Source organism: Rhipicephalus sanguineus, chromosome 1 (assembly GCF_013339695.2).
Source record: "Rhipicephalus sanguineus isolate Rsan-2018 chromosome 1, BIME_Rsan_1.4, whole genome shotgun sequence".
NCBI classification, from domain to species: domain Eukaryota; kingdom Metazoa; phylum Arthropoda; class Arachnida; order Ixodida; family Ixodidae; genus Rhipicephalus; species Rhipicephalus sanguineus.
The window spans coordinates 33,408,985-33,433,457 of NC_051176.1; the positions used below are offsets into that span (position 1 = coordinate 33,408,985).

A 24,473-nucleotide genomic window follows, 5' to 3' on the forward strand; every position below is an offset into this window, starting at 1 on the left:
AAGAAGTGGCACACAACTGACTCGCATGTTGGAAAAAATGTCAATAATTCCTGCTCCTGTTGTAAACTATGCTATTGAATATGAATTAGAAGCTTTTTAACGCTGCAAAATTGTACAGTGGTGATGAGTCTTGAGTGCTGCTACGACGTCATTCTCTCTCTGCTCCCAGACTACCAGAGTGTGCTAGTAGCTTTCTATTTTTTACCCGTGTTTAGTGCCCACTATGCCATTGTTCATCATTTTGCGAAGTAGTGAAGTACCCACTATGTGTCCGTGAGGTAATACATGCACCTACGCAGCTGCACACTGATGATGATAATGATCAGTTATGCCTGAGCGCTTTGTAATGGGTGGAGAGCATTAAATCATCCACTTGTTGTGCAATTCACACGGGTCAACCTGGTGTGATTCTAATGCTTGTGCCACGCAGTGTTACATGTGTTAATGCGACTCCTCGCTCTACATGATGGCTGTATGGGTTTTTTCCCAAAGCAGTTTCAAGCACTAGCGTGGCTCTGGTAGAATACCTGACTGCAACACAGAATGCCTGGGGTGGATTCCTTCTTGAACCCTGATTTTTCTGCTTTTTATGAGTCTCGTGGATCAGCAAAAAAAAAAAGAGCAGTTAGCCTTTCTTTTTACTTCTTCAGCAAAATGCTACAACTGACCTGTACTTGTACGTTGCGGAAGCATGTAGCACCAGTTTGTGCACAGTATTCTTCAACTGAATTGAATGACTTTCAAATTTGTCAAGAGGCAGGTGGAGGCATTTCTCCCAGAGGCCGTCCCAGGTGCTAGATTCAGGGATGGCTGAAAATCTGAAAATAGCAATTCTTCATGAAAATAGCAATTCTTCAATGGAAGATGTTTTGCAAACATTGAATGCATTCATTGGAGTCGTGACAGCAGTTGCACCTTCTGCCCTGTACGTAATGTCTGTGTTGCATTCCTCTAATGCAACCATGAAATTAGTGAGCTTCATGCTACAATTCAAATGGATTTCTGTAATAGCCAAGTTAAAAAAATTCATGCTATACCTAAGAAAATAAAAGCACAAAATAGACACCCAATGCTGGCTTTCAGTATTTGGCCTATCTTATCAAATTTATTTGGTAAATATGATAAACATGCTTGTTCAACATGGCAAGTTATGTTTCATTGATGGGATTGATATAATAGAAAATATATAAAAGATGGATTCTACCTAGTAGTTTTTGAAAGTTCCAAATTTTTGGGCCACATGGGTGAAGGGCCATATTTCCATTATTCACGAGGAATACATTAGTTCTCTACCGGGGTAGCTTAGCAGCTAAGGTGTCTGCCTGCTAAGGTTGAGGACGGGGCTTCTCATCCCGACTTTGGCATTTCGATGGGCGCAAAGTGCAATAACAACTCCTGATGGAGGTGCATGTGCCTCATTGTATGCTGACTATGTGATACTTATGGTACGGTTATAAACGTACATGGCTTACCTGTCTTAATGTGCCTCATTCGTGTTATTTCATCCTTGGTACGTTTAATCATTGCAGTAGGGTCATTCCACGCCAAATGTCTCTGCTATTATGGCGACCATCTCAATCATACTAAAAAGTCGTGCTGATCTATTGCATTGAAAACAGTAGATTGCTAGAATATTTCGGAGAGAAAAAATTGGCTGGTCACGTGGGAGCCTTAATTTCGCGTAATGACGATTGACTGCTGTTTGTCATAAAATTTATTCTCAGAGCATCGTTTCTCAGTTGAATACTAAATTTTGCTTACATATTAAGCAAAAGCATTCCTGTAAGGTGTTCGAAGCTCAGTAATATTACTGCAGTTTTTCTGCCATATATGCCTCTAGAAATTCAGGCAAAATGTTGAATTTTTGCATTTTTTTTCTTGTAATATTGTGCTATGTATGAATGTACGAGTAATGAATACTTACTCTACGGAAGGTATATTTTGGGTTAAAGATATTTTCAGACCGCTGAAGTTTCTTAATTATGAAAAAAAAAAAGCATGGCTTTGAGGAAATCTTCATTTTGGTCCATATTGAGACTCAATTTACATCACATGGTGCTTCAATGAAAACTCAGCTTTATACCTCAAACAAAAGCGAATAAATAGTTCTTACATGGCAAGTTTTGTCATTACATTTTTTGTTTTAAGGAGAAAGTAATTTCTGAAATTCCCCAGTGGCGGCAATGGGGAACTTCAATGAGGAAGCTGCTGTATGAACAAATGTGAAGATAAGCATCAGTGGGGAACTTAGAGAATCATTTTTTTCCTTAAAGGGGTGGTGCCACCATGTTTGTGGCTTGCGCGTTCTTTGCTGTAAGCGTTTCCTATAGCTCCAGGAACAACGATGCACGCACCAAGATTCATGTATTCTCGCTAAATAATTTAATATCGCCTTTTGATGTGGACAACTTTCGGTTTCTGGGCGCCGAGGTTGGGCAGTGACGTAGAAGTGTAGGAGGTGTGGTCACGTGACCACACAAGGCTGTGACGCACTTAGCCAGAAAACGATCGAAACTCGGCGAGTGATGTAGCAACCGATGCTTTGCCGGTACTATAGTGAACTAGAATATATTCTAGTTCACTACAGCCGGTACGTACGTTGCGGAGGTGGCGGAGGTCCACAGGTCACTCACGTCACTACAGCAGATCTGGTGTGACGTCACTACAACTTTCGTTGTCCATCCTACAGATCCACGTCAGTGTTGGCGCGCTAGCGATGGGTTTTGATCGGGAGAATGGGCATTTAGGTACACTTTGGAAGTGAATTAAAATATATTCTAAACGTTTGCTGTGTCCGACCATTCGTGTGGAGTGTCCTTGCATACAGAGGAAACCCCTAACAGGCTTGTTATAGCCTCGAAATGTGATGGCACCACCCCTTTAAAATAAAAAAATGTAATGATAAAACTTGCCATGTAAGAACAACTATTTATCCGCTTTTTCTTTAAGGTATAAAGCTGATTTTTCATTGAAGCACCATGTGGTGTAAATTGCGTCTTAAAATGGACCAAAATGAAGATTTTCTCAAATACGTGATTTTTTTTCCATAAAATTGAACTTAAGTGGTCAGGAGATATTTTTAACGTAAAATATACCTACCGTAGAGTCGGTATTCATTACTGAGATGTTCATTCATAGTGCAATATTACAAGGGAAAAAAATGCAAAAATAGAACATTTTCTCCGAAATTTCTGGAGGCGTACATATGGCAGAAAAGTGGCAGTAATATTGTTGAGCTTCGAACACCTTACACAAATGCCTTAGCTTAATATGTAAACCAAATTTAGTATTGAAGTGAGAAACGATACTCTCAGAATAAATTTTATGACAAACAGCACTCGGATGACATTATGCGAAATTCAAAAGGCTCCCACGTGACCAGAAAATTCTAGCAATTCACTGTTTTCAGTGCAATAAATCTCCACAACTTGTTGAATGGGTTTGAGATGGTCGTCAAAACGGCTGGGACATTTGGCGTGGAATGAGGCTATAGCAACAACCTTTCTATGTACAGCCTATTGTGAAAAAGAAAGGGTCCAATGGAAATAACCACTTGGCTGGAGCTTTATTTTTTGCAGTGGGCTGTGCTCCTAGAAAGGTAATGGTGTTGGTAAAATAGGAAGCTCTCATGCCACTTGTCAGCTAGTCACCATGTTTGATGGAGAAGCTTGTGGGAGTAGGTGACAGGTAAGGTGTGAGGGATGCTTAGTCTTGCATATATTGTGCTTGCTTGGATGGAACGGTCGTAACTTTGTAGTAGAGTTTTTTGTGCAAGTACTTGAGGCGGCCTGTGCCCCCCACCCGGACTGTGTAACTGTGTAGTGTGACACTAGTAGGTCTGTGTCCCACCTCTGCTTCCTTCCTCCTCCACACTCCAGGTGGGCCCGACTTGAAGAGCTTTGACACGTGCCTCTGCATCGAGGAGTTTGCACACGCCTGCTCGGGGATCTGTCTCGCTTTGACGGGTTCAGAGCTTGGGGTAGGCTGCCTTTATTCCACCACCTCTGGAGGCTCGCACGGGGAGAGGGGACAGAATGGATGGGGTTTAATCCTTACGAGTGGCGTTGCCTTTCATCAAATACCCGTATATGCTTCGTGGAAGCATATCATTTGCGGAGGAAAATCTCTTTTCATTATGCCAACTTATGCTCTTGAACTTGCCGTTACTGTTAGTGATCAGTTGTTGTCTGTTTTTGTAAATGGCAAGAAATGATTTTGCTTACTTGCAAAGGAGATTTGAGTGTCTGTTTTTCTGTTGTGTTTCACCAGAAATGGGGCTCAGTTCTGCAGTTGAAAATTTTCACAAAACTGCATCAATGTTTGATGCACTTTGCATTTTGGTAGTATAGGCACAGGAAGCCATGAATCAGTGATTAGATGAAACTAGAGTTGTAAAATGCTTAACGTTCACCCTTCAACTTAATGGGGCCTCAGTGGAACATTAAACAGAGTGCATATGTCTCTACAATTGAAAACTACTGCTAGAAATTTATGCAGTTACAGGATACATAGTGGTCACTATATTTGCATTTTAGCTTAGATAAAAAAAAAAAAAAAGCTGTTTGAACACGAGTCCTAGCTACATTTCCTGTGTGTGTCTGAGACTGCATTTTGAATTGAAGCTCTGCAAACACTGTAAGCTACACAATCCTTCTTGAGGGTGTGGTGGCTTTTCATTTTTGGCTGAGCTTGGTTGCGCTGAGGTTGCTTGGGCTTGGCTTGTTTTGGACTGGGTGAGCAGCACAGCTGTCATGATGAGCACACAGTGCATAATGCAAGACGGATGTTTCCTTCAAACAAATGAGGCTTGACCATTGCTGCATGCTCACTGTATTGGTTGCGGATGTGGTGCTATTTCTTTACTCACAGGACAGGAACGATTGTTTTTAGGATCAGTGCATGGCAAGGACTTATTTCTGCCCTTTTCTTGCACACAGGGGATCTGCTTTGAAAGCTGTGCCACTGTAGCAGATGCTCAAGGATAAAATGGTCACTGGGACACAGATTGGTGTAATTGTGCAGTTGTGTTGTATTTTAAGCACCATTCAATGGGTGGTGGTGGAAGTCGTCACAGGTGTTTCATTTTAAGTCTCGTTGGTTTTGATTGCTCTGGCAGAACTGTAGTCCCTTGCTTTATTGGCCAAATCCCGAGAGAGCTGACTGACCCTTGGAAGCTAAATTTAGATGCAGGGCCAGAATACTTTTACAGACCAAAAGTTGGTAAATAAAAAAAAAGACGTTACATAAGGGTTATAGCACTGTAACTCTGCAAAAAAAAAAAAAAAAGCATCATAATTCTTGGACTGTACCTGTTAAGTGTTTAGAGCAGACATGCATGATGTAAGAGTTTTGTGAAATTGATATATATTGCTTAATGAATCCTGCAAAAGGTTTAGCAACATTTTTTTAGAAGGGTTGCATACTATGTGTCAGTTCCATCTGCTTCAGATGCACTGGCAGCACAGCTGTACAAATTGTGTGCGGTTGTGACAAGAGAGGTGTTGTGACAAGAGAAGTCCTCCGCATCAAGCTGTTCCAAAGCAGCGTTATAGAACATCGCACCAAGCCTGCAACAACGAAGTATAAAAGCTACCTCACTAGTAAAGCAGAAAACAAAGTCCAAAGCATACTATGGTCGTCGGAGCTGAATTGAGTAGTCACAGCTGCAGGCATTTGCTGTTTTTGTGGTCCCATTTCTTTCCAGTTGAAGTTGTAATGTTCTTATTAAGGAAAAATTCCAAGCAACACAAAAATGAATAAACCCTAATGCAAAGGGGCCTTACGTTTTCTTTAGTCTCCCCTTTTTCGCTCATCGGTGAGAATTTGCTGAAATTTTGTTGCTTCCATTGTTACGCTTCTGTGCACTATCATTGATGCTGCCTTTGGAGCAGTTTTGCATTCCTTGTATACTACTGCAACATGGAGCTTGCTTTAGCAGAAGTGAGAAATGCGTGTGTTGATAGCCTGAGAGCAGACTCGAGTTTATCGACGAAAACGCGCCTCTCATTGTGTGGGGAGAAAGGTGTTGGGGCTATCGCCTAGCTACAAAGGGAGGTTGACAGGAGTTGAAATACATCAACCCCAAAAATGGGAGAACTGGTCTGCAGGAAAAGAGAGTGGCAATGGACACTTGACTCTTGAAGGAGAAGGAGCGGCGACAGATCAGATAGCAACTTTACACAGTATTGTCGACTACGCACCGAGAAGAGACAGGGAGGTGAGCTACAGCTGGCCACCACTGGGGTTCTTCCTTGTGACACAGGCACGATTGCAAAACCAGTTCTTGTGGTTCTAATTAAAACAGCTGTTAAACAACAAATGCTTTGGTAGGAATGCACATTATAAAAAAACCTCTGGACGTGTTCACTAGTTTCTTTCTTCTTTTCTTTGCTTACTCGAAGGGCAGTAAATGTATAGCTGGAATCATTCTTTCGAAATGAATAACAAAACTAGACTAGGAATTTCGACTTGGAGTGCTGTATTTAATTTACTTTCAAGGCTGTTCAGGCATTACAGATAGGAATGGATGGCTTCAATAATTAAGTTTCAAAAGTACATGTAGCAGCAGCCAACTGTTCAGTGTATAAGTAATCACATAGTGTAGACTTGACCATACACACGGTAATTGCACTCTCTAGAATATTAGTTAGTTCATCAGGGTAGAACAATAATTTCTCGTACCTGTGATTCACTTTTACTTAATTAAAAATAATCATTCTACATTTTTATGTGTGTAATATATTTTGTAAAACACACACAAGCAAGACATGTGACTGTGCAAAGACGGGCCAGGAACATTTCACGCTTCCGTCATGAAATGCTAGCAGTATTGGAAGCAGTTTGGGTTAGTGTACAGATCCCAGACACACATGTGCTTGCAGGTGATCCTTTTAAAGAAGTTGTAGCCAGGAATTCCGGAAAAAAAAGGGTTTAAAGGGACACAGACTATTTGGCATACACCAACTATTTGACAGGAGGTAAAAAGGAGGAATAAAATGCTAAAAGAAATAACGAGGGGTACACTTGCTTTGAGGCCTGAAATGCTTGAACAAAAAACTTGGAGGGCACTTGACCTTCACCTTCAAGAGTAGAACGTGATAGTGTAATCAGGCCCCGTCCACATCACCTTCTCAATTGCTAGCCTGGCTTTGGTTCTCAGTGCATGCCTCAACCATGCCGTAAGGAAACGAACAACTGTGCGCGTGACATTGACCGTTTCAAACTATCTAGAATGCGTACGGCAAGTACAGTTGTTAAAGTGCCCACTGCGGCATAATTCTTGCTCTTGTGAATCGGCGAATGGTGCACTAAGCATCCGTAAGGTAACACTCGAACCTATGCAGCTGCTCACTTTGTTGATGCTTTTACAGCTGATCATTAAATATGAGTGCTTTGTAGCAGGTGGGCCTTTTAAACACCTACTCGTTGCGCAATTCACATGTTTTGACGCCTGGTGTGATTCTACCCTTCTGCCACGCAATATTACATGCGTTAAGGAGACTCGTTCAGCTACATGACATTCATAGTGTTTTAATCCGAAGCAGTTTCAAGAAATAGTGTGTCTCTGTGGTAGAACACCTTCTTGCCATGCAGACGGCCTGGGCTTGATTCTCGCTCGAACCGAAGATTTCTTATTATTTATTTTATTTGCATCTTTCTCGATTTTTCGGTCATGGACAAGATGATTTTTCGCTCGCAACCGATGACACCAACAACGGAATTTCAGTGAAATGAGCTCTTTAACACTATCGTGTTAAAACATTCAACTGTCTGAGAGAATCTGCTAATATATATTGTAAAAAGCGCCTAAGTGAAAAATGGTCTAACTGTAATAGCCAAGTAAACATCTTCCGAAGGACAGGTACAGAAAATAAGACATTGGTAGTGGCTGCACAGAGAGAAATTGCAGCTAAGAAGAAAGAGATTTAAAGATTCATAAAATACCCTCAAAATGCACGGTTTTTCATGTATTCCGTGCTCAGCGACACAGGTGCAAGCTGAAAGGCTAAAAAAAAAGAAAAGCAAGTGTTCTGTTAGCATTCCTAATAATGTAAGCAATATGTGTCTGCGAGGATAATTGGTCATATAGTTTTATCAAATAGTTTTATCAAAATAGTTTTATCAGAGTTTTGCTGTTAATGGCATCAGTAAGGGTTTAGGTGGTTAAGTAGTGCATGTGATTCGCATGGCTTTGCATTTGTTAGCGTTTAGTTTCAGCAACCAAGTGTTGCAATAACTGGAAACATTATGAAGGTCAGACTGAAGTTTAGATTTGACAGTGGTGTTAGAAATTTCTCTACACAACAGTCATGCACAAGCAGCCTGCCTTGAAGAGGTTTTATTATATTATGATTACTATTAAAATCCCCGGAAAAGCCCTCTTACGGGGGTATTGCATGGCGGGAGGGGCACATATGCACTGGTCACTGATTACATATCGTAAGTAGAAAAAAAGACGCAATAATACAGAGTTAAACATAAATAATGTACGAAATAAGTATCTACAGAAATTTCCAAAAAAAAACGAGACAATACTATGGGAGCTCACCAGTCCCCAACAAATAGTGTGAATTCCTGAGGAACAGCCTGTGTGAGTGGGAAAGGAGGAGAATGGTGGTCCGACAGCTGTATACTGTGTCCGGGTTCTCAAGAAGCACATGATTCATTTAACTTTCACATTATTGTTTAGGTTTAGTTTACTAAGTTTGAAAAGAGCTGGTGAGAGGCAGCAGCTGTCCTTGTCAGTCTCCTCTGTGTGCTCTGTTTTTTCAGTTCACATCAGCAGAGGAATACCTATTGTCAAATGGTTGTTTGACCACAGCAGACATCAAAATGTATCACTTGCAGAATGGATGTAGTAGTTTTTGTTGCAAGCACTTGATGCTTCATTTTATTGATCAAAGAATGGGCTACCTAACAGTAGGCAAACTTCACTTATTCATCAGACTTCTGCAAGCGTTTACGAAATGAGTGGACGAGAAAGCTCCTACGTAAACAAGAGGTTCCCAAGTTAAAAAGGTGCAGAACTTGCATGCAAGGTGTGTCTCAAAGGCTGAAAATTATTTCATAAAAAACTGAACCGTTGCGATCCATTAAAGAGCGGTGTTCAAGGGACTGGTGCTGAGCGCTTCATACCTTTGCCTTGTTTCTGGACTTCTCTTTCACGCAGCTCTCTTGTGTGCACTGCTCGCACAGGTATTGCGGAAAGCATGCACATGTTTTACATTTACAGTCTTTATCGACTAAAAAGGACAGACTTCGCTATTTTGTTAAAAGTACTACAAGTGAAATCACATTCTAATGAATGACACAATGTACCTCTTTTTTTTTTTTGTAAGATGGAAAGAGGTGCATGAAGAGTGTTTTCCGATCAGGTGGAGTTTGAAATGATTGAAATTTGTTTCAAACCTATGTGGCACCCAGACTGTCGATGAATGAAGCATCTCTTGTTGATGTTTTGTGAAGACTATGTGTAATTGAATTGCCAGAAACCCTTCCCTGGATCAGAAGTGCACAACATCTTTTTTCTTGTATTCATTCAGCAAACACCAATCATTCTTGCTGGCAATGAAGAGCAGAAGAAAAAGTATCTTGGTCGCCTCACGGAGGAACCCTTGCTTGCAGTAAGTGGCGTTACCATCCTTGTGTGTTCTATCTTTGGTGATCAAGTGACACAGCTACACAACTTTTTCTACAAGTTTTAAACACTGGCATCTTTCTGGTGGATTCTATTGCAATAAGTGCTAAGCAAAATTGTTGTGCCCATTCTCACTTCTCAAAATATCTGGTGTTGCTGAGAGTGGTGCGACACCAATGTTATGCTCACTGAACTGAACCACTCAGTCTGATAAACATGCAACATCAAAAACCGTTGCACGGCACAGAAACGAGTTTCGGTCTAAAATCACGTGAAGGCAAGGTAACAACCTGAATTATGGCACATTAGTTTACAGTGGCCACATTTTTGTGTTCTGTGACGTTGCACTTGCATATGTTGAAAGAATCGAGCAAGACTCAGTGTGGCATTTGGGAATTTCTGTCGCCACGAAGCATTGGTTCAACAGAAGTTTTGCAAGTTGACTTTATCACAGAGCACCCAAGCACTTTAGTCGTTTAACCCACGTCATTTTTAGAGCTAGTAGCAGTGCAGCGGGTAACTGCGGTAAGCTTAAAAAAGTCAGTCGGCTACTTAAAACTTGTCAGAGCAGTGCACTTACCGTAAAATCCCAAGCAAGCGCCCCTCTCTCTTCTTTGGGATATTTCAAACATGTGCCCCCCTTCTCCCCTCCCACAATTTTCACTGTTTCATTCACTCTTTTTATTCACCCGACGAGGATGAATGATAACAGTGAATGCATTCGTGTCCAATAAAGCATTTCATTAGAAGCACGCGTGTGCATTCTTAATTCTTAGTGGCTCTTCCACCGCCATCTTGAATTTTGAACCATGAGCGAGCAAGGCCCCCCCCCCTGCAAGTCTTGTCGGATTATCCTTCACCATTGTGGGGGGCACTTGCTCGGGATTTTATGGTACTTAAACTGTTGTTTATGGTAAAAGTGCATGTTAGTTCTTGCTTTCACTGGGAATTTATCCTATTCATCGGAACAGCTTCTTTCCAACTCCTGGAACAGAGAGAGCATTATTGCAAAACGAGTGGTGATGTCTTTTTTTCTTGTATAATTGGGATTGCTTGTAAGGTTAGCATTGTCATTGACATTCATTTCCAGAATGGTTGCTTGCAAGATAAGTTAGAGCTCAATGAGATTAGTACTACTGCCTCTTTGGCTGCTCTTGCACGTCACACATGGTGATTAAAAAAAAAAAACACCATATTGGGTGCTGGCTTGGGCGGTGTGAAATATCGGGTGACACACCTGTGCATGTTGCACATTTTTTATACTATTGTATCACGAAAGCAGGACACACTAACAATCTGTTCGATGCAACTCAAAAGTGTGCAGCCGCTTGCTGCTCTTTATTCACTTTGATCACTAGTGATTTATTCACTTTGGTCACTAGTTTGACCACTACTGATTAATTGTAGTCGGACTCTCTCACGTCATCGGGATCACTTCCAAAATGTCCCACTCGTGGCGCTCATTGTGTGATACATTTAGCTTACTTTCTCGGTGAGTAAGGCAATGCTGTTGATAATATTGCCGTTTTCGACGTTGTCATACATTGAGATTTCACTCTGACATAACTTGTTATTTGCCTTTAGTGTCCCTTTAACATCACCATTGGTCACATCTGGTATCAGGTCCTGGCGCTCTTTGGCGATCAGTGGCCCTTGCGCCATAAAACACCATTATATCCTCAACAGTTTGTGGGAAAGCGTCACCTTTTTCACTATTTTTTGATATTGCTCGAATGGGAGTTTGAGGCTATTTGCCACACAGCTTGCGTGTTCCCTCTCGTATTGCTCCTGATAGTACATACTTGAATGGGAGGCAATCATGTAGATAAAGTGTGCAAAATATTTTCTTATACCTTTCTCCCGTGAACAATAGAAGAGCGGAATTAATACTATTTTCAGGGGTGGATGTAATACCGAACAATGTTTTATGCTTTGGTAGACTAATGAGATATTACTGCTCAGTGAGGTTTTCCCTGCATGCTAACATTGTCCATAAATTGTTACATGCATGGTGCATGGTGAGCAATGCATTGTACTACAATGCATGGTGCATTGATGAGCTTGATTTTATATATTGTAATGCTTGCAAAGGTGCTGTGTGTATGGGGAACCTGCGCTGGAGTTTCCGCGGACAGGGTGCGCCACCCTGCCGGGAACGGCCGGAAACACTCGGGCATACAAACAAATGCGAGTGGCTGCTAACGTGAACCATGCCGCCGTGCACGATCATCAAACAAGGAAAAAGAAGCATCCGAGACCGGCGGTATTGTTGTATTCATAAATGCCACAATCAAAAATGTCTTTAATAAGTGAAAAAAATAGTCCAGAGCATAGTTGACTCCCTTCGGCCTTGCTTTCCACCGATCCACATGGGTTGGCGCTCTGGAAAACATCACATCTTTTATTTGAAACTGGCCTTGAAAAAGTCAAAAGAAAGCACATGACAGCTTAGGTTGCGTAAGCATCGCGCCGTACATTAAACATACCGTATTTACTCGATTGTAACATGACCACGATTATAATGCCAGGGATGACATTTCATTACGTCCAGGAAGAAAGAATAAAATTTCGGTATTCGATTGTAACGCGAGGGTCGACTTTAGGTTGCAAAAATCTAGAAAAGAAAAACTCGCGTTACATTCGAGTAAAACGGTATTATACGTCACTGTCACGTGCACAGCTCTACACTGGTGCTAACCCATGACCGCTAGAAAAACAGTGTTGTCTACGCATGTTCCATTGCTGATCACACACTGATTGTCAAACTCGGAACCACCACGAAGTCAACTAGCACTAGGTTCCTCAAAGGCATTTTTTGTTAAGTATCAGGCTTAGACGACGCCCGATCGCAAGTTTGCAAACTGTCTGCAGACGATGGCGAGTCGACGTCGTTAAAGCACGAGACCTGCGACATGTTGGTATTTCCGCTAACACCACTGATCTCTACTTTACACCAGCCTTTTTACATTTATTTCGCGCTTCAGCCGTCAACTTCAAAAACGTTGTTTGTAAAAACTGCGATACGAACATTTAGTGGGCACATGAAAGCCGTTAAAAATTTTTAACGGCTTGCATGTGCCCAGTAAATGCTCGTATCGCAGTCTTTACACCGTAAAGCAAAGCGTGCAGCGAAACAGCTTCTGTAATATAGTACGAGAGCTGTAACTACAGATTACGTAATGGTGATATGCTCGCTCAAAACAGCTGTCACTCACTGAGCCGAATATTCTGAGTGCTGCCTGAGGCACTAATTTTATTTCAAAGCGGGCGCACAACGAGCACACTGCATACACCGTCAAGCTTGCTCGCGCTATTTGAACACACTTACCTGTAAGTTTACGTCGTACGGTGCTTGGCACTTTCCGGAAAGGTCACAAGCACTGTCTCTTCGAAAAACAGCTTCTTCCACGTCATAGACATACTTCTCGTTGCCAATGACAGCTTCCGTCCTTTCGACAGCACACTCTCGCGAAGGTACCCGTCCGCACACATCAGCGGAGAATAATCAGTGGCATCGCTGCTCGCCCGCTGCGCCACAGTGCAGCGAAGTGTCCCGATCTTCGCTAGTCTTGCGCGTTCCAAAGTACCTACAAAACGACGCACATCAATCAAAAGCCGCGGTAGTGTCGAATGACGTTCAGCATGCGTTTGAACTGGTTTGAACGTGCCACGAGGTATGTGAGGGCCCATTGAAACGTGCCGTCGTACGCCTTGCAGCGGCTTTGTATTACTGGTTGTTTCTGAATTAGCTCGCCAGGGCGGCGCAGCTTGTACATTTTAGGCGCGCCACCTGGGCGCCTAAACATTAAGTTATAAATGACATTGAGTTAATAAATAAATAAATGTGACAGCTTTGGTCCTTGCCAGTTGCCAACATTCGTGAAAAAGATTTTGGTTTGTTTTGATTTGACGAGAGACTGAACTGGTGCTGTGCAGGCATACTGTGTGACTGAGCCCAGTGCTGGCTCTGATGTGGCCAGCATTAAAACGCGGGCCGAACGAAAGGGCGACAAGTGGGTCATCAACGGTCAGAAGATGTGGATCACAAATGGGGGCGTTGCCAACTGGTAAGCAAGAGAAAAACCTTCATAATGAGCTAGTCTATGTCCCCACCCAGCGGCAAAGCACGCTTGGGATGGTACATCTAAATGTGCTTGTAGGTCATGTTCACATCAGTGGTAAACTTTCTTAAACTGCGCGAGAAGACGAAGACACAAGTAAGAAAACATTCAGAACACCACGAGCGCAGTTTCCTTACTTGTCTCTTCGTCTTCTCGCGCAGTTTAAGAAAGTTTATCGCAGTGAACCAACCAGCCTGCCAGAACGTATTACATCAGTGATGTTCTTTTGCATGTGATTTCATAGGAGATGTCACGAACGTTCGATACAGATATAATAACTTCCACGAAATATCTGAGATTGGCTGTAAGCACTCCCATTTTGATTGTGCGGCAGAAGAATGAAGGCCATCACTTCAACAGCCCTGCTCCGGTTTGTCAGTGGTAGTGTGTATGTGGTAAATCCATACCCTGACCAATTGAAGGTTTGGAAATGACTTGCTGTCGCCTGCTATCACAGCCAACCAGAAGGGGGAGTCACTAGTCTGCAGCACTGCTGTTGAAATACCAAAAAATAAAGTGCAGTTATCAGTGCCATTTTGCCATTTTTGTGCTTGTAGAAGCAGCAGCGCAGTTGGCCTACTTTTTTGTCACACCATTGGTCCATGGCCATAAGAGACTGCTTGTGCAGTCAAGTTATGGGTACTGCGCAGCACGTTGGTGTCGTTGAAAGTGAAATTGTGTGCCTGCCCTGCATGCATAACAAACATGTTTCGGGTCCCACCTGTGAGTCTTGCCCACAATCAAGATGAATTCAAGGCAGGTCTGGTTATGTGAGTTTCAAAACTTAATGTAAACACCGCACCTACGTGTGTGAAAAGTTTGTCATTGTGATTGAGGGGGTGCTCAGTTGTCTGGATTGCCAGTGTTCGAGATAAAAGTTTCAAATCCAAATTCTTTGTGTATAAGTGGACTCCTCTTAAACGGAACTCGAAGGGGCAAGAAAATTTGTTCCCTTTATGAGAAGTTCCATTTAAGCAAAGCCCACAAAATTAATGAAATACGTATGACTTTATTTCAAAAGCACCAACTGTGGCTGACTGAACAAAAACATTTTGAAGTATGCAATACAATATAGTTGATTAGAAAGCAAAATGTTGCTAATATTGCTGACTCGGAAAAAAGGAGCAGTTTGCGTGGTCTTGTTCAAGCACTTTCTCACAAAGTAGGAGTGCATTGCTGAAAGGCTGGGCAGGAACTCTGTGCCACCATTATGTTCAAATTAGCGCTGCAACAGGATGATGGCATCTCTTGCTGCACTGTCCGGCACTGAAATGGGCCTGGGATCGCACACCATGTCATCACCACTTGAGCATGGATCCTCATCTTGAACTTCAGCTATAATTTCCTCAAGGCTGTCCTCGCGGTATGTGGCGACGTTTGCATCCAGTGTTTCATAGCCCTCTCGTGTGAAAGAAGTAGACTGTATCACCTGACTGAAGAGAATGTCAGCCTCCTCAGCCTCAGCAATGTTGTCTTCCTCGTCTGGAAGGACTTCTTGTCTTGAGAATCCTGCATGGTGGAAGCACCTTTGCACAGTTGACACTTTCACACATTCCCAGGCATTGGTTAGAATGTGAAGAGCTGAGAGCAAGTCCAGGTTGTAGTCTTTTTTGTTGTCTGCACAAAGAAGCATTCGCTGGAGGACTTGGCGGCGGTAGAGAACCATAAAGTTTTGAATTATGCCCTGGTCCATCGGTTGTGGTCGCATTTGCTGGCAGGAACTCTAGGCTGATCGATTTGAGTCTATCCACTTGACCGTGAGCAGGGCATTGATCAGCAATAAAAACAACCTTCCTGTTCTGCTGGCTAAATCTTCTTATCCTCTTCGCGCAACCATTTCTCGAAGATTGCTTGTGTCATCCTAGCTTTCCCGTTCGCGTGGTACGTGACAGGCAGCATACGCACACCTTTGAAGCAGCGTGGGTGCTTTGATTTCCCCACAACCACCATCTTCAACTTTTCACTACCGTCGATGTTGGCACCTACTAGCACCGTAATACAATCTTTGCTTCGCTTTCCTCCCGCACAGGTTTCCCCCTTGTAAGCGAGAGTCTTAGCAGGGAGTGCTTTATAAAACAACCCCATTTCATCAACGTTAAACACGTCCCATTGTTTGTAGGCTTCCAAAATTTCTTGCAGCGTCCCCTGTTGTCAGTGGCTACAGACATCTCTGTTCACAGCCGCACTTTCTCCAGAAACTGACTTAAGGACAAGGCCATGCCGCTTTTTAAAATGGCTCAGCCAGCCATCGCTCAACCTGAAGTCCTCGATCTCCATCCGAGTAGCAATCTTTTTGGCCTTCTCTTCCAAAACGGGGTCCGCTGATGGGGAAGTTCGCACTGCGCGCACGCTTGAACCAGAGGAAAAGCACATCTTCGATTTCATTGTACGCCATCGTTCTCATCAGCATTCTGTCCGTGGCGAAGTTCCCAAGCTTTACAGCTTCTTCAATCTTCCCTTTGTTCTTGAGTAACCTCGACAGCGTGGACTTGGGAATATCGAACTTCTTCGCAATTTCTGTCTTCGATAGGTTGTTGCGGTCAAGTTCTTGGATGATCCTTACTTTCGTTGCGAGCGAAAGTGCATTGTGCTGCCGTTTTTTTGTTGTTTCCATCTCAAATTTATGACGAGACGTCGATCATTGCACATGCGATCGCTCGATTGGCTTGGCTAGGCTATAGTAACTTCGGTATTTGTTTCATAGTTGCTAGACTGCCGTGGCCATTTCCGACGTTCATGGATTTCGCCCGTTTTAGTTTCATTTAACCGATGTAAGTGAAAAAAATGTTCCGATTACCCAAAACTTTTTATAGGAGACCAACCAAATGTGCCTAGATAGTTTCGTTTATGCGGGTTTTCCGGTTAACAGAGTTTTGTTTAATGGGAGTCCACTGTATTTCCATCATGCCAAGAACACAGTAAAACCTCGTTTAATTTGGATTTTATGAGAATAGAAAAAGTATGCAATTTAGCAGAGTGTGAAAATATTGAGGATATCAAGGATTTGACAAACAAATGCTGTCTATATCAACAACTTTTTAATGGATGAATCCACTATTCCTGTTCTCTTGCATAAAAGCAATGTGGAAGATAGGACTCTCATCACCTCACAACTTCACAACACGGCCACACTGCAAGATGCATGTCCTGATCTTAATGTGCGTTTCTCATGCACCTCCCCATCCTCTCTTACATGCACATAATTTTTTCGCTAGTAGCCCGGCTGATCATCCGTCTGTCCTGCTGTAACCAGCTAGCTTGATGGCAGTATGTGGATTTCAGGAGAATCACTTTTTGTCCCTTAGCGGCTTCTGCCATCTTTGTGACGTGTGCTCATCGCACAGGGTCAAAATGAAACTACTGAGCACCGCATTCACTGTGGATGAAACTGCAGTCACTAGCGATACTACAGATAATGTCCACGCATCTTGGGAACTACATGTGCGGCCACTGTTTGCCAGAACAGGTGGCCATGAAGCCTAGGTCACTCAGTATGATGATGAATGGCGACCATTCTGAAGTCATATGACTAACGCAGTGTCGCACGCAGTGATAACTTGAAATAAGCACTAGTATTCTGGCTTTTTTGTCGTTACCATATGGATCCCATTCAGGACCATGGCGATGAGGACTGCGTTGTTTCATTTTGGTTGGATGATAGCGTCCTTTTGCTCCTGGACATTTCTGACATTTCACACTTGGGTGTGCTCCGAGGATCGTCCGAATGAATGCCAAGTACATCGGAATTAGTTTGATGCCATTAAATAATGCGTTCTATCACTAGAGGATGAGTGATCTTCAGTAAGAAAGTGAACTCTTCTGACAGTCTGAAAAGCTGCACCATGCAGCATCAGCAGTGTTTGTGCCATGCACAGAGAACATTGTTTACTCAATTTCTTTGCCCTGTGGCTGAGCCTTCATTGGCAAAATGGGCAGATGTTTAAATCATGGGCTCAGAGAGCGCAAAATAATGTCACTGCTGGGTCTAGGCACTTAGGTATACATTGCTGAGACAGCAGACTTTGCAGAGAGCAAGCACCTACATTTGAGCAGTCTAAGGTGCTGCGCTTGCGTCAGCTATGAGAGAAATACTAGATCTGTAAGCTTATGGAAAATTCTGTCAGCCTGCCGTCGGTTATGTCAAGTGATAAAGAGCATCATTTTTTAGTCGTTGTGTCCCAACAGCAGGTGGGTGAAGGTTCCCAATTCACGTGAAATCCCTGTCAGCGTAGTACAGTTGCAGTGCACTTTCATTTGCTTCACCCTTTTCTTGCCTTGTATATGACATTGCCTACCTCCGCACAATATCTGTCACCACCATCAAGGAGAGACTTCTAGTATTGCCTTTGCTTTGTGTGTTTTCTTCCTGCGCCTCTTACGCGTTGTACTTGTTCAACACTTTTCATGGCAACAAACCCATTGCAGTCCGCTCTGGTCTGTCCGTGTCAGCCAGTTTTTGTGTGCTGTGGTCACATTGGCATAACCAACACAGTCCCTTTCATCACCAGGGGTGACTCTCTTCTTCTAAACATGTCACAAACGTGAAGCAAAAATGCTTAACTTGCGACCAGAGGATTTGTTAGCGCTTTGCAATAAAACTGCGTGAAAAAAAAATGTATGTGCAGGTACTTTGTACTGGCACGTTCCAACCCAGACCCTAAGTGCCCGGCCTCAAAGGCTTTCACTGCATTCATCGTGGAGCGGGACACTCCGGGAGTCACACCAGGTCGCAAGGCAAGGCATTTCACTTCAGTCTGTTCAGGTGTATGATTCAGTATTGTGTGAGAGAACACAATAATGGCATACTCGCCAGTTGAAATGATCAAGCATTGGCCAATTATTGAACTTGTTAACACCTGTGGAAATGTGTGGGTGCGGCCCAAGACCTTTGGAATTGAATGAACTGTACTGGTTATAATATTATACATGTAAAAGTACGCCATGTCTACCTTAATTATGATGTGGTGTGATCTATGTATTCTTATGATACTATTGTTCTAGGCAATGTCTCTTGTATGCACAATGCTCAGCAGTGGAAATCTGCCTGCATGATGGCTGCCACTTTTTGCACCACGGAGAAACCTAAACGCTTTTCACCAGGAGTTGAGATTTTTTTTTTTTTATTTAACAGTACTGTGAGCCTTTGCACAGGCCCATACAGGAAGTGGATGGTAAAAATACACATAAGCGTGGGAGTAACAGAAAAGAAAAAGAGGGATAAAAACGCAAAAACAAAAGGAGAACCGGCAAACAACCACTCTGGCAATCAACATAAGAAACTTTCTTAGCTTACAGTAGAAGAAAAAAGGAATGCTCACAACAATTCCAACATTAGTCATATGGCATAAATGGGGTTATAATATGATAGATTCAATAAATATCGCTCTATAGAACATTGCAATAATGACATCATATATCCATACCTGCCAACTCTCCCGAATTGTCCGGGAGACTCCCGAATTTGGACCTGCCGTAATCTCCTGATTGTACGAATGTCATCTCGAATCTCCCGAAAAGTGGCCACCACAGCAGAGGTGGCTTTTTTTTTTCTCTTTTTTTAAAATCATGCGCGTATGTCAGCCTTTCCTGCTGTGGCAGTGCTGCGGAAGAGCACTCGCCACCACACTTCTATTTCATTGTAACCATATCGCAGAGTACCGCTGAGTACATTCTAGGCACTGCGCATCTGGGCGAAGGCTGGCCGCGAGAAGCGCTCGCCACCATACCAAAAGAAGGCGAGGGAAAAGGTACAGTCTCAACAGAAAAAGATTGCCAAATGTGAACGGCGGCCGGAGCCGCGGCGCTGCACAAGCGCTCCGATAACGAGACTGCGAGACTGTCGAGCACATTCCATTTTCCAAAGGAGGGGTGGCTGGCAGACCGGCGGTAAGTAAGCGGCCCCCATTGTGCTTTGCACTTTCGATATCGGCGTGCTTGGGAGAAACAGCGCCGCGTGTCGCAATCTTGCCGCTCTGGCCACCGTTCAGTTCATTAGCGGCAATCGTTTCCGTTGAGCCTTATCCAGAACTTTTGCGTCTCCTTCTTGGCCCCCACATTTTGTACGCTACGCCGTCGGCCATGGGGGTTGCGTGTTTCCAGAGTTCAGTTAGAAGGTCTATGACGGCGTCAAAATCAAAGAAGTGTTTGCAAGTATTTCTGGACTCATACACAGCTGAGTTTCTGTGCTTTGTGACTTCGCGGAAAGGTGACAAGTACAGATTCTGTACCACGTGCGCCTGTGAACTGCCAGATGCCTTCAAGTAAAGAAGTTTGGTTCAAGCAGCTCAAAACAAACATCCCTACCCTTTTCTGATGTCATTCTCCAGTCTCAGTAATTTCCGCTATGTGTTCCACACAATGCTACCGTACTTGAGAATCGGCCTTAACAATATTTTACATGCTGTTGATTTCACGTGTGATGGGGCCGCAGGCAATTTCCTTCACAAGAAACCTAGCGTTCGGAACGCCTTCGTGCACTTGTTTTCTATGTGAGCATTCCATTTCAGGGCTCTTGTAAAGATCACGCCTAAATATTTCACCAAGTGTGTTTGTACTAAATTATTACTGATTAATCTGTAATTGAAATTGAAAATCATCTTTCTATAAGTTATGATCATACATTTAGTTTTCTTACTATTAATTACCATTCCCCACATGTCACCCCAATGGGTTATAGTGTAGTACTTAATCTGAGCTGGTCATTGATTCTTCGCACACATGTGTAAATAACCCAAGTTATCGGCAAAGAGCCGTAATTTTGCTCCCTTCTCTGCACAATCAGCAATGTCTTGAACGTAAACGAGGAATAACAATGGTCCGAATACGGACCCCTGCGGCACTCCTGAATAAACTTAAGAGTTGATCTGAGTCATAATTATTTATAAAAACATACTGAGTTCGGTTTGATTGATATGCTGCAATCCATTCCGCAATATTGTGTGCTATTCCAGTAGACCAAATTTTTTCAATTAACTTACAGTACGTGACATGATCAAAAGCCTTCAAAAAATCGATAAAAATGGTATCAGCTTGGAAATTGGAGTTAATGATTGATTCAAAGTTGTGTTATCTCTAATAATTGAGTAATCATTGATAATCCTTTCCTAAAACCATGTTGCATAGGATATTTATTTATTTATTTATTTAAAGTACCTGCAGCGCCCGAAGGCATTATTGCAGTGGGGAACACAGGGTAACATATGCTTACATAATCATATTTAAAGAAAAGCGGCGCACAAAAAGACGGAGACAAAGAAGAGAACCACACAGCACTGCAGTCACAACTGAAAGTTTATTCAGAGCAACAAGAATTTAAAAGGTAAAAACCGCGCATGACAAGTGAGGTACAACGTGATTAAGTGATACGCTCATCAATAAAAGTAAACTCTTTTTTGTGCAATGTAACCGAGGTCTGGCTTACGCAAGCATCACGTGACTTGTTAATATGATAGGCTTCAGAAACCTCACGGGTGAATTGATCGTGGTGCTTAAAAATAATAACTGTGTTAGACAGAACAGGTGTGCACCCACACGTAGCACAATGCGATGCCAAATGGGAAGGCGAGCCGTTATGCAAAGAGAGATAGTGCTCCCGCAACCTTTTATTGACACAGCGGCCCGTCTGTCCCACATAATGAAGGCCACAAGACAAAGGAATGCGGTACACCACCCCCACAGCACAAGGCACATACTTATTTCTATGGTTTACGGCACATTTCTTTACATCTGGCTTGTCCTTCTTGTCTAGCTTATTTGACACCAAAGCACATCTTTCCCAATTTATTGGGTGCCCTAAAAACCACATCAACTCCGTAGCGGGAACCAACATTTTTTAACCCATGTGCCAATTTATGCATATAAGGAATTGCTGCGAACTTCGTTTTTTCCTGATCGACATTGATTTTCCTAGCTGCACGTCCTTTTAAACCACCAATTAACTTATCGCAAACAGCCACGATTATGTTAGGGGGGAACCCTGCTTCCTCTAGTCTTGCAACTTGCTTAGCAAAACTAGAGCCCAACACATGCCTGCACGATTTTTCTAGAGCAGATTTAAGACAAGTGAAGGCTAGTGAAGTGTTCTGTCTAACACAGTTATTATTTTTAAGCACCACGATCAATTCACCAGTGAGGTTTCTGAAGCCTATCATATTAACAAGTCACGTGATGCTTGCGTAAGCCAGACCTCGGTTACATTGCACAAAAAAGAGTTTACTTTTATTGATGAGCGTATCACTTAATCACGTTGTACCTCACTTGTCATGCGCGGTTCTTACCTTTTAAATTCTTGTTGCTCTGAATAAGCTTTCAGTTGTGAATGCAGCGCTGTGTGTGGTTCTCTTCTTTGTCTCCGTCTTTTTGTGCGCCGCTTTTCTTTAAATATGAATATACACCAACTCGCCCAACTTTCTATTCTGTTACAATATGCTTACATAAATGGATAACTATGAAAACGAGATCAACAACAACAACAACAAAAAAGTATGTTAGTTAAAAGTGTTAAAAAGTAGTATGTTATTTTCTTCTAGATACGTCATGATGGCTTTAATTACTATGTTTTACATTAATTTACAGCAGCAACTTGTCAGTGATATTGGTCTATATTGCCACGTGTAATTTGTTGCCTTCTTTATGAATTGGTACTACTCTTGCCCATAGGCCATCCTTAGGAAGAGAAGCTGTACTCATCGATATTGAAATATAATCTGTAAAAAGAAAGTTGCTGCACGTTGCAAAACATATTCGATATATTGTCACACACGCTTCTTTTGTTGTTTTCTTGTAACTCGTCTGTTACACGCATAACCACTGCCTTGCGCAAATGGCACGCGAATGTCTGGGAACCTTATTTCAGGATCTTCTGATAGGCTTGAGCACGCAAACGCAAACTGTTCAGTTCATTCTAGAACTAACGCGGCCACTGGCGATAAGGCTCGAATGTTCAATGCCACATGTATAAATGGCGACGCGCCTTACAGTAGATCAGATTACCGACGGTCCACGCTCTCTTCGCCACTATCAGTGTGCAGAGTGATTTGCTTGTACGTTGTCTTTTCATTTTCCTGGCACAAGTTCACCCAAATAAAAAGTTTAGTCTTGAACGCACTGACTGCTACCGTCGTCAATGTTGGGACCATGTGACAAAATTATCTATGATATATATAGATGCATAGGTGCATAGGATTAATGTAGAACAGTCCAGTCATTTAGTTTGCGGACGACATCATACTCTTCAGCAAATGACTGGGATGAATTGCAAGAAGTGATTGAAGACCTAAACCAAGAAAGCGCATGAGCAGGGTTGAATATAAGTATGCAGAAGACGAAAATTATACAGTAGAACCCCGCTGTTACGTTCCTCACTGCTGCGTTTCCCGGCTGTTACGTCGTTTTCCGCCGGTCCTGGCATAGCTCCCATAGGATACAATGTATTGGGAACCCCGCTGTTACGTCGTAACTGTCGGACCGTTCCCGTATGATACGTCGCGAAGAGCGCGCGGAGCCGACCGAGTGACTACCAAAGAGAGCCGCCATGGTGCATTTTCACGCAGCTTGGCCTCGTTTGATCGTAATATTAGCCGCATGAGAGGCGCAAGCAACAGAATCTTTCAATTGATGCAAACAAAAGCATGGCCTCCGAGATTCAAATTGCAAAGATGGCGTCTATGACGTAACTGCTCGCGAAAGCAAGGCCTTCGAGATTGGTATTTACTATTGACAAAAGCATAGCCTTTGCGATTTGTATTGCACAAACATGGCGTGTATGACGTAATTGCATGCGAAAGCAAGGCCTTCGAGATTGGCATTCACTTCTCATCGCGTTGGCGTAGACTCATCATCATCGTTATTTGTCGGAGAGCGGGAGGAGTTCGAGCTGGTTGGAGCTCGCACGGTCGTGCGTGCGGTTCGCGGTCGGACTTGCCGCGCCGGTCGTGATTGCGTGTGCTTAGTTCTTTCATGCCTACAGCTGTTGGTGTTAAAAAAATCACATATGTTGATTACATTTCTGTGGATGAGGCCGTCCTAAGCTCCGCGTTTCTATCCATCGACTAGATCGCGGCTGAGCGCGCCAATTTTCGTGCTGCTCATAAGAATTGAAATAAAATTCTGTACCACTAAATATTTTGCCATTTTTCCTGTTTTCGGCTCTTACGTTTCCCGTCTCTTACGTTTATTTCCTACGGTCCCTTCAAAAACGTATCAGCGGGGTTCTACTGTATTAGGAGGCCGAGGAAAAGAGCAGGAGCTTGCGATTGGCATTTGTACGCGAGGCTCCATGCCAGAATATGTACATGTAGGTCAGTTATTAAAAAGCACTGACACAAAAATTTTGCATCTTGTTTTTTCTGTTGCAATAAGTAGCTAACGACCCACTTATCATGGCTGGAAATCTCGTCTGCTCGGGCGTGCGACGGTTAATTATTTGGCGAAGTATTTTTCGATCTTCAAAAGGCGTATGACACAACTTAGAAGTATGGTGTCTTACGAGACCTGGCGGATCTGGGAATCTGTGGAAGGATGCTGAACTGCTTGTTCAACTTTCTGTCAGACCGAACTTTTCAAGTTCGTTTAGGCTCAGCACCAAGGGCTACCCTACACGAATAAGCCAAACGCCATTAGACCACTAATACTGAGATTTTAAGAAAAATTCCATGCCCTAAATGGCCCTAACGAAGCACTTTGCGTCGCCAGTAGACCACCCAGATTGGCTCTCT

The 24,473-nt window shown here is 42.9% G+C and overlaps 1 protein-coding gene and 1 pseudogene across 2 annotated transcripts in view; one reads left to right on the forward strand and one right to left on the reverse strand.

Annotated features, from left to right (window-relative positions):
* Positions 1-24,473, forward strand: part of LOC119390334 (probable medium-chain specific acyl-CoA dehydrogenase, mitochondrial) — a 142,478-nt gene that overhangs the window by 73,766 nt on the left and 44,239 nt on the right. Inside the window, exons 5-8 of one of the 2 annotated variants that reach the window (XM_037657954.2) lie at positions 3,879-3,979; positions 9,543-9,623; positions 13,574-13,704; positions 18,384-18,492. In XM_037657954.2, coding sequence (XP_037513882.1) covers positions 3,879-3,979; positions 9,543-9,623; positions 13,574-13,704; positions 18,384-18,492 — 422 coding nt within the window. The remainder of the gene's footprint in view (positions 1-3,878; positions 3,980-9,542; positions 9,624-13,573; positions 13,705-18,383; positions 18,493-24,473) is intronic. The other variant, XM_037657960.2, reaches the window with a different exon arrangement.
* On the reverse strand, positions 14,752-15,934 carry LOC125757820 (tigger transposable element-derived protein 4-like; annotated as a pseudogene).